At 39.4% G+C, this 20,171-nt stretch overlaps 1 protein-coding gene across 1 annotated transcript in view; it reads right to left on the bottom strand.

Moving 5' to 3' along the window:
* The window catches only part of LOC136855117 (G patch domain-containing protein 4-like), a 120,785-nt gene extending 100,983 nt beyond the window's left edge, over positions 1 to 19,802 (bottom strand). The window contains exon 1 of the mRNA XM_067131960.1: positions 19,775 to 19,802. Within this exon, the coding sequence (XP_066988061.1) occupies positions 19,775 to 19,787 (13 nt within the window). The 5' untranslated portion in view covers positions 19,788 to 19,802. The remainder of the gene's footprint in view (positions 1 to 19,774) is intronic.
* Positions 19,803 to 20,171: the final 369 nt, after the last annotated feature.

Here is a 20,171-nt window from a genome sequence, read left to right on the forward strand (position 1 = left end):
GGTTTGTTATGCAATTGTAAATATCCCCGTGACACCTCTCGGCCCTTGCAGACACTTGTATCACTTCTTTTAACCCCGCCCCCAACCCACATAAACCCCTCCCTCTCCCTTTTCAATCCCCTTTCAAACGACTAGGTACCACTTCCTCCCGTCTCTACCCTTCCCTCCATTCTCCCCCCATTCCACCCCCTTTCCTCACTCCATGCCACCCTCCTTCCCTCCCCCCCCCCTCTCTGACACCCTCCTCCTCCTCTCTCCTGACTCTCCTCCTCCTCCCAGACCCCTTCAATGTCAACAGACACCTGAGGAGGAACCGCTGCCTACACCTGACAGACTCGCACACAAATATTCAATTCCTTATCGAGGATGACGGTGATGATGATGATGATCGTCATAATCCTCTCCTAAAAAAAGAAGTGTGGCCCGGGGTGCACCCAAAACACTTCATTGGGTTGGTATTTAACTTCAGAGGAAGCCGCTCCGATACACTTGTATCTTATGTTTATTTCTTTTTTCTTCTTTCGTCTCTGAATATCGAACGGTGTCATCTTTTTTTTTTTTTTTTTGCTTTTCGTCAATTCTTTCGCATTTTTACTGAGCTCATCCTCATGCTTGTTCCTCCTAACATTCTCTCCTCACCGTTCTTCTTCTCCTCCACTCTTCTTTATCTTTATTATCGTCTATTTTCCTCCTCATCATCATCCTCTTCTTCCACATCAGATCAAGACGTCAGACAAAGTCACCTTTCAACAATAAGACCATCTTTACATCAAATGCCTCCTTTTTTTTTTTTAATGACCTTTTTCACTCTTTAAAGAAAACCACCTTCTCTCTTTTCCTTTCTCCCTCAGAGGCGCCGGTCTCCATTAACGCCGCTGAAGGACCTCCAGAGATCCCTAAAAGGAAGCCGCCGGGAGGAGGGTCCTAACTAAGGAGCCATTCTCGCCAAATAACTCCTTAATGGGAGGTAATCAGGTTCGACTTTGTTACAGGTCTGGGAGTCGTCATCCACGGGATGGGAGCCGATTCTGGGGAGCCGTGACTACGGCTCCTCCTCCGGGTGAGACAGAGGGAAGGAGGAAAGATAGATAGATAGAGTATAGGATTTAGGCCAAAGGCCAAGGGCTGGGACCTACGAGGTCATTCAGCGCTGAAATGGAAATTGACAGTAAAAAGGTCTGAAAGGTGTAACAGGAGGAAAACCTCGCATCTGCACTATGAAACAATTGTTAGGAGAGGGTTGAAAGTAAGATGGAAGAAAGAGAATATGAAAGGAGGTACAGTAATAGGTATGAAAGGGGTTGCAGGTAGGGGCAGAAGGGACGCTGCAAAGAACCTTAAGTAATACCTACAGTGCACCACATGAGGTGCACTGGAGGCACTACCCCCTTACGGAGGGAAAGAGGAAAGGTGGGAGGCTCTTCCTAGCGGTGAAACATTTTCAGTGAACAGCTATTTCTATGAAGTAGGGGAAGCGGCGCCCTGGTGTAAAGATCTTTCTGGCGAAGGGAGGGAGGACTCGGGGAATTCTTCCTTGGGGAAGGACGAGACCCTGGGTTAGCTCTTAATGGAGGGAGGAGGGAGGCTTCCTGGGCATCTTCCCCTTAGGGGCATGGGTCTTTGGCGATAAGGCCGATGAAACTGAATAGATAAGAAAGGTATTCTATGATCTGACCCACACACGTGAGAAAGAATATTTTGAAGATTAACTGATTCTGAGAGAGAGAGAGAGAGAGAGAGAGAGAGAGAGAGAGAGAATGGCGCCATATATCATACATCTTGTATACTCTGACACGCACATAAATGACTTGTTTAAATACGGACCTTCACTCAACGTATACAAACACACGTAAAAAATGCGCCGAAGTTTCTTCGGCGCAATTGAGTTTCTGTACATTGTATAGTCAAGACCACCGAAAACAGATCTATCTTTCGGTGATCTTGGTATAATGCTGTATGAGCCCCGGCCCATGAAACTTTAACTACGGGACGGTGGTGGCCTATCCTACATCGTTGCCAGATGCACGATTATGGCTAACTTTAACCTTAAATAAAATAAAAACTACTGAGGCTAGAGGGCTGCAATTTGGTATATTTGATGATTGGAGATGGATGATCAACATACCAATTTGCAGCCCTCTAGCCTCAGTAGTTTTTAAGATCTGAGGGCGGACAGAAAAATTGCGGACGGACAAACAAAGCCGGCACAATAGTTTTTCAAAAAAACTAAAAAAGTCTCTAACCACAACCATTTCAGGACGATCGAACAAGTCCAGAAGTTCCCTAATAAGGAATGATTTGATTTAATGACACGAAATATCACACAGAACAAATGAGCTACATCTTAACTACAATCAATTTTTTTTAATGCATTTTTTTTCATCACAATCGTTGAATAGGCTAATAACCCAGTGGTTTTTTCTCCTTTCTAGAATATCCAGCTCTAAAAAGCTGGATATTCTAGAAATCCAGCTCTAAAACAAACTGACTGGTGCGAGATATTCAAATTTAACCAAATCAAGTTAAACTCATGATGCAAAACTGGATTAATTATATATGAATAAGATGATTAAACGAAGAATTCTATTTGAGTAAATATTACCTTGCATGTTTAAAAGATGAAAAATAAAACGTATTCAAGGCATCCTTATTTCTTCATATTGATCACCTAAGCCACACCAAACCGGCAACTTAAAATTTCCCGAGCATTTTCACTGACTGAGTTACATTCCTCCAGGACCTCGAAGGTCGGATTCTGAAGGGAGCTTTTCTGTCGAATACTTAACCCAGGGAGGTTCCTCTCTTCCAATCCCTAAGGTAAGTTCTCTGCAATCAACATACAAAACTCCAATGGACGACGTTCTAAAATGTCCAGAGCATATTCGAAGTCCCATGCTACGAACTACATCTAATTCTCTCAGCTCGGATTGACAAGGGGATGAGTGTATATGACAGCCATAGTCCAGTTTGGATCTGCGCACGGAATAGTATATTCTGGTTGAAGATTTTTGTCAGCTCCGATCAGGTCCCCACCTTTCCCAGCCTGACACAACTTTTAAAACATGAAATGATTTTTTTGACAGTCAATTTTAATGATAGATGCGGCCCGGAGCTAGTTAATCTCTCTTCGAAAGATACACCTAAAAATATATCCCCTTTTCCTTAGGTTACAATCTGCCTTTTAAGATGAGTTGGGATCGCCTCTACATTTCTGAATCTTGTGAAACTGAATCTCGTGGCAACAATTTTTATACATGCATAAAATTCAAAACTACTTTCCTCAGGCCATTTTCTGATTGCATAATAAACACGAAAATGTTCTCCTGTACGTGTATGACAGTCTATTTTAAACATATATAAGGGTATGCGCATAACTTCAAAGATTTTCAATGAGAGAGAGAAAGAGAGACTATTCATACTCCTAAGATACGACAACTTTAGCGCTATCTACCCATTAAACACTGAACACCACAATTCTAATCATTTTCCAATAAACACAGGTGCCTGTATGGGCCTACAGGAACGCCACACGAAGAAGAAGAAGAAGAAGAAGAAGAAGAAGAAGAAGAAGAAGAAGAAGAAGAAGAAGAAAAAGAAGAAGAAGAAGAAGAAGAATTAATTTGTCGTCGTCGGGGCCACCCATAGCGAACCCGCCAGAACTAATCAAAACTTTGGCGGGATTTGTGGCTGGAAAAACTGATCCCGCCGAAACCTGTGGATGCTGCCAAGAGAAGGGGCCGGTTGTTGCTGGTTGGAAGAGAGAGAGAGAGAGAGAGAGAGAGAGAGAGAGAGAGAGAGAGAGAGAGAGAGAGAGAAGTATATACATTCTACCATGCAGAGGTACACGAGAGGGAGAAAGAGAGAGAGAGAGAGGCGCGAGTAAGGATGGAGGTATTATATGCAGTGAGGGAAGTGTTTAGCGGCTATGCAAACAGAAGGTGTGGAACCAAGTCGATGGGTGACGTGTGCGCGAAATATGATATAACTGCTGCAGAGGACAGAAGTGGGAGTTCTCTCTCTCTCTCTCTCTCTCTCTCTCTCTCTCTCTCTCTCTCTCTCTCCATTCAGCCCCTCCCTACCGTTAACAATGAATAGCCTTTGCAATTTCTAACAATGTGATGAGGCACCGCTGGATTCAGTCTGTTCGCTACTTGGATGGGTGACCACCAATGAACGCCAGACGCTGCTATGAGGGAATGGGCGTGGGGCTGGCAGCCGCATCTCCAAACATCGATGGGGAACGAGACTTCTGTCACAATAACCGGATGAAATCGGAAGGCAGAGCCCAGGAAAAAATGCAAACACGTTACTGCAACTAACACGAACCTGGGGAGTCTGATGTGAGCAGGAATAAGCCACAGCGAGATACCAGGCAATGTAACACCCGTCACGCCACCTATTCCCAAGTTTGTTCTTTCTTATTACAATCGACACAAGAAACACGTAAATACTGTTTTGGGGGAAATTAATTACTGTGACCTTTCAACTGTTCCATAATACGGAGAAACAGCATATGACGTAAATATGTTAAGTAATTTTCGCATAAAAATAATAATTACACCATCCAGAAGTGGCATACACCAATATCTTCCGAGGCCAAACCCAAAATTTTTGAAGGTAATACTTATCGTTAAAAAGAAACGCATAATTTTATCATTTTTTATCATTTCTGCAAATCTGCCAGATGTTCAGATTAAAACATTTTTTGTTAATTCGTTAGAAAGCTCAATTAACAGGCAATCAAACCCCTGTCCCCAATACTCAGCGACTTATACGTATAGATTTTTTGAATTAATGATACCAACGACTTTATATATAAACGAGCTTGGTGGCGTTTGCTACACTACGCTGGAACCTGGCGCTCCCCGTCAGGTCTTCCCTACCAACCTCGCCCCCAACCCGGAAAGGATAAACAGGTTTACAGAAGGAGGGTGGATGTGTCATGTCTTCCCTACCCTCCAGATCCCCTACTTATCCCGCCCACAGCCAGGGCGGACAAACAGGTTTGTAGAAGGAGGGTGGATGTGTCATGTCTCCCACACCCTCCCAATCTCTTACCTACCCAGCCCCACCCGGGGCGGACAAACAGGTTTACAGAAGGAGGGTGGATGTGTCACGTCCCCCTACCCTCCCGGTCCCCTACCTACCTCGCCCCTGCCTGGGGCGGACAAACAGGTTTGCAGGAGGAGGGTGGATGTGTCACGTCTCCCCTACCCTCCCGATCCCCTACCTACCCCGCCCCCACCCGGGACGGACAAACAAGAAAGATCCACTGGGATATTATTATTACAGATAGATAATTTACAAGATAGTGAGGCAATATGGTTACGAGGACATTCAAATCTCTTTCTATCTCACTGCTTTATCCATTATATCTAATTATCTCACGAAATCTCTTTCTGTTACTTTTATCGTTACGTTTGTCCATCTATTATGCGTATCTCTCTATCTTTCCCCGCTATTTTATCCATTACATTTTATTCTTTTTCCCTGCCTCTCACTTTCTGTCACTGTTTTATTTCACTCTCTTTTCATATACATATTCTGTTTAATTTTTCTCTCTCATTTATTTTATCGCGATTATTTTATCTTCCCATACATCATATTTCATTATCACAGTCTGTATGTCATTATACATCTCATGTTACTTCTGTAGCCTCAATACTTAATCCTCTCTCTTCGTCTCGGTGATTTCATATCTCTCTCTCTCTCTCTCGTATCCATTCATCAGGCTCATTACAAAACCTAATCACAAACCGTCTCCCATTCCTTACAAACCCCTTCTGACAACCTCGCCCCCTTCCCATCCATTCCTCCCCCCCTACTTCCCAACCCTCACCCACACATCCACACCCTCTGCGGATGAGTACGGGTGATCTTTTCCCTTGGGTGGTGGTGTCTAACCAGGGAGTGATTGTTATCCACACGTGGCGTGGTATATGTGTGTGTGTGCGTGTGTGTGTGTGTGTGTGTGTGTGTGTGTGTGTGTGTGTGTGTGTGGGGGTAAGTCATCATTCAACAAGTTTTGTAGTAAGGTTGATCAGTCTGAGGGTATTATGGCGGAATTATGTAGTCAGGGTGAGCCGCTACAAAGGCCATATTTGTCTTCAACATGGCAGTCGGTAAGTGAACTCGGATGCGATTAGTTATTTTCACCACTAATTCATATTTAATGGTAGGGGCCGGCTCCACAGAACCATCAAGACAACAATCGCTGAAACAGTTAATATTCAACCAATCATTTAGGCTGAAACTCATTAGTATTCCATTGAACACATACACACACTACGCCACTCGCCTCTTTCTTCCACGTCCTCTCCAAGCTTCCCATATCATAGGGGCCCCACAACTCCAGCTAGCCAACACTTCCTGGTCTCCTTCTCCATCTCTCAACCAAAACATCCGAATTATGCATGTGCTTTCTTCCATTCTCTCCACATGACAAACCCAAACCACTCCGATTTTTTTTCATAAACAACATTTATTATTATTATTATTATTATTATTATTATTATTATTATTATTATTATTATTATTATTATTATTTCTAATGTGCAATCATTCACATGAAACACGCCTAAAAATAATTTTAATTCTAAAAATGAGATAAACAGAACTACGGCAAGGTAGGAAATTTATTGCAACTCAGACAACATGTACTATAGTAGATAATAAATAAGCACTAATAAATAAATAAATATATAAATTATTAAACAAACAAAAAATAAATACTCAAAATATTAATAAACAAACAAAAAAATAAATACACAAAATATTAATAAACAAACAAAAACACATTTAAGGTAGAGAGAGAGAGAGATTATAATTTTCAAATCAAATTTTTTAATATAATCACTTAATTTTTTCATATCTTTCTTAAGACGAGGCTGTCTAACCGATCAGTAAAGGAACAGAGTGAGGCCTCAGTCCTAAGGAAAGGCAAATTTTGAATGCTGGGGAAAACGGAAGAAGAAAAAAATTCCATTTTCCTGAGTCCTATAACCTTCCATTTTTAAAAAGCAATCGACGGGTTATATATTAATTTTTGAACCCCACTCTTTTCAGAATTCCCTTCTGCTTCCGTTATCCCCGTACCGCATACTATATAAACTTCTCCCTTATAAAAGGCCGTTTACAACTTCTTTAAAACGCAATTGAAAAGAAGGCAAAAATATCGAAGGAATAACTAGGAAAGGACATAACTCGTTACACACTAATACCAACAGGAAATCCCAAAAAACCTTTTTTGGCCCATGCACCCTTTCACCATATGTCAGAATGTCATTCCCAACCCCCAACCCCTTTCCAAAATTGTCTGCCTCAAAAGGTGAAGTCCAAATAATATGCAACAAAATGCTAGTACAAACACACAAGCTAGCGGAGAGAAAGCTCAGCTTGACTTCTCAGTAGTGAGGACCGATGCACACTGCATTTTGTGTGGTCCTAGAGCCAGTTTGAGCCCGCCAATCTGTGGTCACAGTTCCCCCAACCCCACCCCATTGAAACTCTGAAATTCTCTCTACGGGGGAATTCCCCCTTGTTGAAAACCACTAGTTTAATACATATGGCGGACAAAGACAGACAGACAGACATAAACAGGAGAAAACATGATATACACCCAACTTCTTAGGAGGAGTTAATGAGGAGGAAAGAAGGCAAAGTAAGTTAAGGAAAGGTTGAGAGGAGAAAAAGGAGAAATGAGATGGAAAAGGAGAAATGGGAGAGGAAAATGAGGGGAAACGGCGAGAGAAACAGCTAGAGAAAGTGGAGAGATGAAGGGGTGAGAGAATGGGAAAGGATGGAATGAAAGGAAGATAATATGAAGGAAGAGGAGAGGAAAGTGAAAGGGGAAAAAAGTTTTAAGATGTGAGCTGGTTAACAGCTCTCCTAGGGCTGGCCCGAAGGAAGGTTGAAGAGACGTGGGGAAATGGAAAGGGGGAAAAGGAGGAAAGAAAAAAATGGGGAGGGAAGAGGTTCCTCTAACTCTTCAAGAGAACTCCGTGAAGTCCGCAGCTCTGACTGGAGAAGGAGCTACAAAAGTGAAGACTGAGGAGAGGGGGGAAAAGGAGGGACAAGTGAAACAGAGAGGGAAGGATGAGAGGAAAAAAATGGGGAGGGGAGAGGGAAGAGGTGAGGAGAAGGAGATGCGAGGAAGACTGAGACGTAGGGGAAAAGGAGGGAAAAAACAGAGAGGAAGGTTAGTGGAGAGAGAGAGAGAGGGTAGAGACTGAGAAGGGGAGAAAAGGGAGAGGGCAGGGAGAAGGGACCGAAAAGACGAGGGGGGAGATTGGACCGTATGATGAGGGGAGAAAGAGGATGAGGGGCAAGGGGGGGAAGGGGGGGAGAGAGAGAGAGAATAAGGGTCGAGAGGGGGAGGAGGGGAAACGATAATGCCATTGTATTTGGAAAAGCTTGACATACGAGATGACAAGATGGTCTGACGGCCGATGTGCAAAGTGAGGCGAGAGGGAGAGAGAGGAGAGAGAGAGAGAGAGAGAGGGGGAGGTGGGAGAGGGAGAGGGGAGAGGTGGAGGGGGCTAAACAGAACCAATAGGAAGCGAAAAAAGGGAAAACAAGGGGACATGACAGACTTGTTCTTTTTAAGAAAAAAAAAAAAAAAAAAAACGATTTACCAACGACGCTTTGAGTAGAGTAGATCCTCTCACTAAATATACACTAAATAATTCATGAAAAAAGGAAACACAAATAACGAGATTAACTGATAAAAAATAAATCAAATAATAAACAAATATAGGATTAAAAAATATGTACATAAATTAATCAAAGACTATTGTGAACAGAATGAAAAAGTCGAATGAATAATGAAAGGACACACCAGAATAACAAATGACAACTTAAAAGTTAATGGTGAATGAATCTGTAGCAATAAAGAGTTAAAGAATGAACACCATAAAGCGAAAAAAGAACGTGTAACAAGAATAAAGATAATTGATAAAATCTATTATAAAAAGCAATGACTACAAAAATATGAAATATACATGAACAAAAATGGAGCAATAAATCAATTGCAAGCTGAAAATAAACGGCATATTACATGCAACGTGAAAGGGGAATGACGTGCTGTTAATGGGGTTTCTGTGTAGCGGTATGGTGCGGCTATGAGGATGCGGAGGAATCTTATTTTTGTACAGATGAGGTATCTGATAGAGGTGTTGGTTGGGAATCCAAGAGTCATTCGGCTTAAACAGTCATTTAGTCAATTCCCGTCTAAACTATACAATTCTCTTCTCTGCTCCGTGTTCCCAAAATAGCTTCACGAGCGCCTGTTCAAGTGGCAGATCTGTAGGAAATCAGCAATATTCTTTTCCTGCATAAATGAAGACATTGAGGAAGCTAAGAAAAAAAAAAAAAAAGTAAAAAATGCGCTGAAGTTTCTTCGGCGCAATCGAGTTTTCTGTACAGCGTACAATGCTGTATGAAACTCTCAGTCACGGCCCATAAACTTTTCAGCCGGCCGCGGTGGCCTGTGTTGTTGCGGTCCCAGACGCACGATCATGGCTAACTTTAAACCTGAAATCAAATAAAAACCACTGAGGCTAGAGGGCTGTAATTTGGTATGTTTGATGACTGGAGGGTGGATGATCAACATACCAATTTGCAGCCCTCTAGCCTCAGTACTTTTTAAGATCTGAGGGCGGACAGAAAAAACGCAAATGGACAGACAAATAGCTATCTCAATAATTTTCTTTTACAGAAAACTAAAAATCGCGCGAATGAGTCAAACAGTGTTGGCGATGGCTTTAGTGTTGGAGAACGGACGAGAGAAGTCTCATAGAGTTGGACCCCAGACGAAGACCACGTTGAGGCCTGAAGAAGAAGAAGAAGAAGAAGAAGAAGAAGAAGAAGAAGAAGAAGAAGAAGAAGAAGGAGAATGTCACCCTGACATGCAAGTGTTAAAACGACCAAGTATTGCGTCATCATCATATCAAACTAAATAAAAACGCGGTAATAAGGGTAATAGGAGGGGAAGAAGGGTGGGGGAGGGGAATGGAGAAGAGTGGTCACTGGGGAAGATGAGGAGGAATGAGGGATTAAGGAGAGAGGAGGTGGAGGGAGGAGGAGGGAGGGGAAAAAGGGGAAAAGGGGGAAGCATGTCTTCTCTCTTAAAGCCAGGGGGCAGAAATTACCAGAGATTATAAGAGTCCCGACACTAATTACCTTTCCCCTAGGGACAGTGAGAAAGGGGGAATGCCGAGAGAGAGAGAGAGAGAGAGAGAGAGAGAGAGAGAGAGAGAGAGAGAGAGAGAGAGAGAATACGAATAAAAAAAACTACATATATATATATATATATATATATATATATATATATATATATATATATATATATATATTTATTTATGAATACCTATTTCCCCTTCTCTCTCTCTCTCTCTCTCTCCCTCTCTCTCTTGAGAGAGAGTAATTGGATGGAATGAGAAACAAGATATATATATATATATATATATATATATATATATATATATATATATATATATATATATATATATATATATATATATATATATATATATATATATATATATAATCAAATACTTTTGCAATACAACTTTTCCAATTTCTTGTAGCTCCTCTCACCTTCAAATTTTGAGTTCTTTAGTAAAAGTCGAGAACTAACACTGCGCTGCTCTTTACCAATCTCGATCCTGACAGATGTTCCAGCACTAATTTACTGTTGTAATGAATGAAATAATAATTTGGGAAAGAAAATACAATGCTTATGTATATGTTGACCAGTGCAGATACGCAAGCAAAACATTAAAATATATAAGCATTGTTTGTAAGGCTGCAAAAGCCATTATACAAGCACTGTGGTTTGTTTACAAAGCACTGTTACCCTGACGATAGCCACGCCTTATTTATTGGAACAGCTGTCTGCACAGAAGGATGGAACTACTGACCTCTGTCACTGGTTTGGAATAATAATAATAATAATAATAATAATAATAATAATAATAATAATAATAATAATAATAATAATAATTATTATTATTATTATTATTATTATTACTTATTTCATAAAATAACTGGCTAATAATTACGATAACTATACGGTGCCTTTGCAGATAATAATAATAATAATAATAATAATAATAATAATAATAATAATAATAATAATAATTAAGGTATTTGTTAGAATACCACCCAACAGTACTGAAAAGAAGAGGCATTTGTATGATTCAGGAAAAACACAGAGGCATAAAATCAAGAAATCCTTGGGAGCACTGCCTACAGTAATCCCTATGGACTAAGCAGGGAGCGGATACTTTGGGAAGCTGAAGTGATTCCAGGTGAGGTGGATAAGTTCCACGTGACACCGCAGAAGCTGCTTAGACTTTGTTATTAACGAATTCGTCTTTAAATATACGAGCTTCGCAATCAAAACTATCCTGGTATTCCTCCTTAACTAAATACTTTCTCGAAGAAACAAAGGAACGCAACAACTTTAATTTTGTCAAGTTATATTGTAAGTATACGGTTGTTTAAAAAAAGAATGTAGCCTTAACGTTTGATTAAAAATAAAATAAAAGCTTTTATTAAAAAGAGATGTCAAAACCATTTTAAAATATAAAATGTTTAAGCTTTTCACAAAGAATTTTTGTAATATTGAGAGCAATTTATTCTAAGTGTAAAATGTATGTCGTTCGAGATTTGTTGTAATCTTTTGTAAAAAATTTATTGAATAAAAACTAAAAGAAAAAATTCTCGCAAGTATAATTATCAACTACTTTGCAGCTGACATGTAATCAACACTTCAAATGTCAATTTGTGTAGTGACTGATACACATTTCAGTATTTTTACTATTATTTTTATTATTATTATTATTATTATTATTATTATTATTATTATTATTATTATTATTATTATTATTTCAGTAGAAGAAACCTATTCACATGGAACTAGCACACACGGGCCACTGGCTTGAAATTCAAGCTTCCAAAGAATGTTGGTTTCAACTTCCCATCGCAGACCCCACACTGCAGCATTAACTGATCATGATGCAAAGCCAGTGATTTTCACCGCCCTGGGGGAGACGCGAACCCCAACATATGAGTGGCACACCATGACACTAACCACTATACCAGCAGACCAGCTAGTGCAAAAAATAAATAAACAGAATAAGATAAAATAAACAAATAACGTAAAAATAAAATGCTTTAACACTGCTGACATTCACTGATATTTTATTAAAAATCAACTTTAAAAGATACTCTTTAACGTGCACTTTTGGATACATTACGGAATTCACGTTAAGCAGTGAGCCTCGTCACCAAATCAACAGATGTGTTTTCACTTCAAGCTGAAACCTCCTTCTTGACAAAAAAGCTGATTCAAGCCATCCTCGTATTGCCAATGACACTGTTCGGGAGTGGAGAGCTCAAGAGTCAAGCGACTTGATCAGTTTGCGCCATTCACTTCCAGGATGTACAACTCTTTGCCCTTCTCGGTGTTCCATGAATCATTTACTCTTCCTGTGCACAAGAGGCATGTGTGTCGTCATTTAAGAGCATGGCACTCAAAGGTCTTTGTTTTCACCTTCATGCATGCTTTAGTTAACAAGGCTAGACTGAGAGAGAGAGAGAGAGAGAGAGAGAGAGAGAGAGAGAGAGAGAGAGAGAGAGAGAGAGAGAGAGAGGGGTCATATCGTAAGCTATCTCGCTGCAAACAAACTTTCATAACGAAGAAACCTCGTGAGAAGAAAAAAAATGCCAATTTTGGCTTATCAGAAGGACAGAAGGCCAAACGGCATCTCAAGTGCCATAAAACATAATAGAAAAAAAAAATGAAGTTCAAGTTACTTGGCTGGTTCAGAGGCCTGACGTGGACTTCTGGACTCTAAACAGTCAACAGCGAATTTCTTCCCTCCGCGCTTTTCCGTAACAGTACTTCAGAATCTCCCTTTTTCTTTTCCTTTCCTTTAGGTCGACATTGATTGTAGTCGTCACGAGGATCTGTTAGGCCAAAATACAGGGTATCAACTCGCTTTTATGTATCTTATAAGTACGACTGGTTCTATTATGCACCCCCATGTCAAAGGTTTCTTTAAGTTTGAAAAAGAAACTAGAAAAAAAGTATAAAGTTTTCAATAAGGAACATACATACCTCCTTAGTTTTTATATCTATAAATATGGGATAAAATAATATACAGTGGCATTTTTATTATTACAGCAGAACAACACAGTGTGACTGAGTATAAACCAGGAAAAATACATATTCATTCACGTTCAAACTCAAATAATGAGTCTATTAGTATGTTTTATTTCATAAGTCATGATGAAAACTAATTTTAAAGAACGTCTCAAAGTCCTCTTTAAATTAAAAATGTACGGATGGTGCTATGTTGCTTTCGATTCAAAACCCTGTAGATATATTTCCCATAAATATTCTCAGAGTTATACATGAAATCTCTTTCAAAATCCCTGAAGCCCAAAAGTCATTTTTGAACCGATGTGACCCAAAATGACTTTTTCCACAGAAATACGGAATACAAGAACATTACACTCATTTTCGGACTCCATCATACCCAGGAGTAATTTAAATATTGCAAACTTAGATGAGAGGCCATTTTTAATCAGCAACACTAGCATTTTTTTTCCGGGGGCGGGGAGGGAAATTTTTTCTTCCATTGGACTTTTGAAATGAGAAATTTCATGCAGTTGGAAAAAATCGAGGGTGGGAGGGGAGGGTAGGGGATGGGGCCCAGAATGGAGAGGGACAGGGAGGGGAGGGGGAGGGGGAAGGGAGGGGAGGGGATTTTATTGGAGACCATTTTTGTCTTGTCCATAATACTCCATAAGCTTAGCGGTTTTAATTATTCAGTTCTGGCATGTAATGAAACAGAAAACCCCTATTGATGAATAGGGGTAATCTATTTAGCCCACCCCTACTACTACGCCCCTTCCTCCCTCCTATTAGGAACGGGGAAAAAAAGGCCCAGGAGCTTTTGCATATGTTTAAATTAAATCAATTCATAGGTTCCACATTCACATAAAACTCCCGCCTCGGCGGTTAAAAGACTTGACAAAATTGGGCGGGGAAAATGATCATTCAAGCCGCGCTCTTTTCAGACTCGGACACACACAAAAAATGGCGCGAAATTACTCTTTTCCCGCCATAAAAATGGTCAGTAAATGACTGGTGAATCTTCCCCTCTCCTGTCCCCACACACACGCCCCTCCCCTCCCCTCCCCCGTTCCCTGTATATGAATGTCGATATCCCATTTTATTATATTTTCTGTTTCTTCATTTCTCTGTTTTGTTTTCATTTTTACTTTCGCCAACGAAAGGTGGCTGTTTATAATAAGCTTACTCGTGTCTGCTTGTTTGTCCACAACATATTTCAAAAAGTTATGGAACGATTTCAAGAAAATTTTATGAATCAGTGGCGTATGGTCCACGGAAGAGCTGTTATGATTTTGAGATGGATCAGAATTCTTCATATCAACAATGTCTGCTTTGGGGAAAGTGGCAAGATATTAACAAAATTGTCTATGGGGGTCCCTGAATTTTTTTTAACAGATGTGCACCACCAGCCAAAAACGTGGTTATGTTTTGATGGATCCGAGATTTTGTGCCACTGTTAAAAGCATTCTCCCTCAGATGGCCTTGAAATTACCTTAAAAAGTTAATATCTTTTTACTGTATTCGCTCTGTTTATTTGTCTGTTGGTTAATTGGATTCTGCGAAAAGTTGAGCGAATTTTCACTAACAGTATACTAAAAGGTGGCTTCTTAACAGGCACAAGTGAGAAGAAGCGGGCTACTTTGGAGTTTTCGTTGTCTCTCTCCCTCGAGTACTAGACTACGACTACGTCCCAGAGCCGTGCACGATACCAGGCCAGCTGAGGCTTACAGAGCCACTACATACGACCCAAGTAGCCCTGACAGATGTTTGCGGCCATCGAATGTTCTTGTTTTACCCCTTTTTCTTTGGAAATGGTGACACAAGTCCCTAGTTCTGGAATCTAGATTTTCTCTAAAGAATGACAAAGAAGAAAAATAGTATTTGTTTTGTTGTCTGTTTTCCTTTTATATTCTTACAGATTATTTATTCACTCCCTCTTTACGACCTCAGACAAGTATGTAATGATTTTAGTTTCTTCGTTTCTCTGTTTGTTAGAAGATTAAGAAAAGTTATATCTGGATTTTAAAAGAATTTCACCAAAAGTGGACCTCGTGACTGGCACAAAGTAATGGAATTTTGGGAGATAGGAATGTAACTTTTTTTGGGAGAAAAGGCACCTTTTGGTTGGTGGACCGTTCAGCCTTGATTCGCATATTCCAGGCCTATGAAACCGAAACTAGGCGCACCAATATTGCAGTTTGGTAGATTTCGCCAGGTTTCAGACAACTGCCAGTTTCTGGACAATAAAAACATGCGCTCATATGGTTTTGTGGCTGGGAGAGGGATGCGTTTTCTATGGGCTTTTTTTCATCTCTCGTTAATAATGATTTAATTTAGGGTCTCGGATCATCATGATAGATCAAATCTGATTTCCATCAGTTTTCAATCCTTTTTCAATCTTTCCCTGCCTTTTTTTTTCCAATGACATATGAGGCTATCAGTCGAGAAACATGCCAAGCGCCATCCTGGGTCTAAGTATTTTTTAATGTAATTTATTACATTTTAAAAATGGCACTTGGCATGTTTCTCGACTGAAAAGCTCATATTCACCCACAATATTCACGAATAAACTGACACTCGTTTATTATTACTGTACTTTCCTTTCCCATGAGTGTGTATCTGTGCCATTTCTCTCTCTCTCTCTCTCTCTCTCTTTTTCTCAGTGGTTTCCCTTCCACCGTTGTTTTGATTTCCTACACACATGCAAACACTCATTGCGTCACTTACGGCCCCGGCAGCAACATAAACACGGCCGCTTTGGCGGGTTATCTGAACAAACAAGGAGGAAGAAAACAGTTATGTTATGACGGGTAACGGTCGAAAACACTTAGTCCAAAGGACACTGGTTTATTTTTCTCCTCTTTTGAACAGAGCCGTATGGGGTGGTGACTGTTTGGTTTTCTCTTACGGAACGCGGCCACGGTTTGGAGCTTCCCGTTCTGAACGTGACCTTGAGAACCATGGAGATTTTGAATACCCTTCTGAACGTGGTCTTAAGAACCATGGACATTTTGAATACCCTTCTGAACGTGGCCTAAAGAACCATGGACATTTTTAATACCCTTCTGAACGTGGCCTTAAGAACCACAGACATTTTGAATACCCTTCTGAACGTGGCCTTAAAAACCATGGACATTTTGAATACCCTTCTGAACGTGGCCTTAAGAACCACGGACATTTTGAATACCCTTCTGAACGTGGCCTTAAAAACCATGGACATTTTGAATACCCTTCTGAACGTGGCCTGAAGAACCACGGACATTTTGAATACCCTTCTGAACGTGGCCTCAAGATCCATGGACATTTTGCATACCCTTCTGGACGTGGCCTGAAGAACCATGGGCATTTTTAATACCCTTCTGAACGTGGCCTTAAGAACCATAGACATTTTTAATACCTTTCTGAACGTGGCCTTAAGAACCATAGACATTTTTAATACCTTTCTGAACGTGGCCTTAAGAACCACGGACATTTTTAATACTTCTCCTGTGAAAGAAGCGACAGTAGACAGACAAATCGCCTTTTCCTTTCTGAATGCAGCTGTATCAGATATAAGCGGTTGGCCTTTTTCCCCTTCTGAACGTGGCTACATGGGACATTAGTATGCATTCTGCTAGCGAGCGAGGCCATATGAGACTTGGACAGGCTGTCTTTCGCCACATGAGACACGGACAGTTCGGTTTTATTTTCCTGAACACGATCATATTATTAAAAATTTTGGCAGAAAATCGCTATGTAAATATTCAATATTTCTGAAATAAAATGAGTTTTGGTTAGTCCTTAAAAACGTAAATATTAATATAAAGTCTAAAGTCCTTGTAAGAAATACGTTAAGAAGTAGAACATTAGTTATGAATCAGCCAAGACGGAAAAGTATTACTTATTACGTCTCTCTCGAAGAAATTATTCGAATGCAAATCTATTCTTCGACATGGATACCAAAGGGGTCATGACTAAAGCCGCCTTAATGAATCCCGCCTTAAGGCAAACATTAAGAGTAAATTATTTCATAAATTAACCGACACAGTATATAAATAGAGTAGAAGCTGGCTTATTGCCATGCAAGAAAAAACCATTCTTATATAAAAATTTCTTTTTTTGTATAGTCATAATGCAAATTTTCTTCGCCTTCTTATGTACGCTTTGGAAAAATAAACTCTCCATTTTCTCTTACTGAACTCATTCAACCTCTGGATTTCCTTTCACCCTCATAACCCTACTCTTGTTCTCGTTTACTCTTGTTTCCTCCTCATGCGAACACTTTCTAATCACTTTCTAATTCTTTCACTAGTTTCTGCAGTTCTTTAACGATCCCAAATCAGTACCGTTTCATCTGCAAACATCGGCCGCTTCACATTCCGATAAGATTCATCTACTCAATAAGAAGTAAATGTGCCTCGCTGTCGAACCTCTCAGTTCCAGAGGTCCTTTATTCCTCACACCGTTGGGCTGTGGAACAGTCTCCCTGAGGATGCCGTGCAATTAGAACTTCGAAAGTTCAAGCGGAGATACGCTGCATTGCAACCCTAATACAATTCTCCTTGCATTTTAATAATTTACTTACATTTTTATCTATTTATTTGTTAATTTGTTCATTTAGTTTTCTTTTTTAATAAATGATATCTTCTTCCTAATGAACACCATGTTCTCTGGAAGCTTGAATTTCAAGTCAACTGCCCCTGTGGGCTTGTTCCGTATGAGTGGGGTTTACCTTCTGAATAATAATAATAATAATAATAATAATAATAATAATAATAATAATAATAATAATGTACTCTGACTCAAGCTCCTTTTCTCGACTTCGAGAATCACCCCATCCATACAGACATCAAAAAGCCATGAGTACATAACGCACCCTTGTCACAGACCCACTCTGACACCAAACCTTCGCTTCCCGATTTACATATTCTAACCGGCAGTTCACTTTCATCCCAAAAACTCTGGTTTACTCTCAACAACAGCTGCATCATATGTAGGCTACATTGCATTTCTATCTATTCTGCAACAAGCTTTCTCTAGATCTAGGTCTACGTATTCCACGCACGGATTTTCCCCCATACCTTCAAACCAATCTCGTAAGTGTTTAAAAGCAAACACTTGCTTCACACATCCTCCTGTCATTTCTGAATGAAAATCTAACGATATACCTTCCTGGTATACTTTACAGCGTACTTAGTAAGGTTATATCACTATAATTTGTACAATTGCATAATAATCCCTCAAACATTCTGTCGTAACCTTTCCTGATTCCAGAGTCACCTTACATACCCTGGTCAGTCATTCAATGACTCTCTCACCACCCTATTAAAGCTTCTTAGACTTAACTCGGCCTAGTCCTCGCTTAAGTCTTCCCAGGTCTTAATTTCTTAGCTGTAGGCCTTACTTCCACAAGTATCTAAAAATCTGAACTAACCTATTCCGCACTTACGCCATTCATCTCTGCTTCTCTTCTATAATATATATTAAATAAACCTTCAAAATACTAACTCCACCGACCCAAAACTGCAGCATTCACTTCAGACAGCAGCTCTCTATTTACATCTTTTCTCTGAATTCCATTTGTTTATTATTAACCTTTCCCTTTGCACTTCCTTCCCTCTACAATAACATTTTAACTCTCCTTGAAGCTCTTACTCAACTCCTCCCCTTTACGTTCATTACAAGCCTACTTTTTTCATCCGGTACAGACTCGCAAAAATTAAATGGAAGGCTGAAAGTGTCATGAATAACAAGTAAGAACGAATTGTCGAAGAAATCAATTAAGGGAAAAATCTTAAAATGTACGGAAACCTCAAACACTACTTCTAGAGACTTTGTATCACAGAAGAATCAATCTTCAACTTAAACCAAATAATGAAATAAGAAAATAAAGAGTAAAATCGAGCGACAAGTTAAAAAAATAAGTAAATAAATAAAAACAAAATAAACTAATGCTTCAAAAAGGAAAATGCAAACGCTCAACGTGTAAAATTAAACAACACAGACAAGTAAAAAAATTGACTTTTTTGTACATCGTATACTCAAGGCCACCGAAAATAGATCTATCTTTCGGCGGTGTCGGTATAATGCTGTATGAGCCGCGGCCCATGAAACTTTAACGACGAACCGGTGGTGGCCTATCCTATATAGTTGCCAGAAGTACGGTTATGGCTAACTTTAACCTTATATCAAATAAAAACTACTGAGGCTAGAGAGCTGCAATTTGGTATATTGATGATTGGAGGGTGGATGATTAGCATAACAATTTGCAGCCCTCTAGCCTCTGTAGCTTTTAAGATCTGAGGGGGGACAGACAAAGCCGAAATAATGGTTTCCTTTTACAGAAAACTAAAATGCACACGAAATACTCAAACAGTTAAAATATAAGAAGAATTCCAAATCGCCGAATTTTACCCAATAAAACAATTAACTGAAAAAAATTAAACATAGCATAGTTATCCAGTAGAAAGAAAAGAAAAGACGGAACACAATAAATTTAAATCCAAAAACTTCACGAAAGATCACCAAAATGAAATAAAAGAAAACGCTTACCTAAAAACAAACATAACTATTGAATCGCTAAGAAATGCAACGCCAAAACACTGAAATGTCAAAAGGAGCCAAATAGAAACGGAATAAGATTTAACTCACCATCACAACGCATCTGGTCGGTAGTTAGGTCCCATGGCGAAAGTAACCTGCAAGCAGATTATAATATATATATATATATATATATATATATATATATATATATATATATATATATATATATATATATATATATATATATATACATATATATAAAATATATATATATATATATCTATCATATATATTTTGATACACATCATATACATACACATATATACATGTATAAATCACACATACCACAGGTGAAAAGTAAGAAGCAGGGTCTACACCCCGCTTCATATTTTTCACCTGTAGTAATGTGTGATAAATGAATCACGTACAAAAGTGATAATAATCATCACATGTATACATGTATATATATACATACATACATACATATATATATATATATATATAT

The sequence above is a fragment of the Macrobrachium rosenbergii genome, chromosome 30 (assembly GCF_040412425.1).
Source record: "Macrobrachium rosenbergii isolate ZJJX-2024 chromosome 30, ASM4041242v1, whole genome shotgun sequence".
Classification (NCBI taxonomy): Eukaryota; Metazoa; Arthropoda; class Malacostraca; order Decapoda; family Palaemonidae; genus Macrobrachium; species Macrobrachium rosenbergii.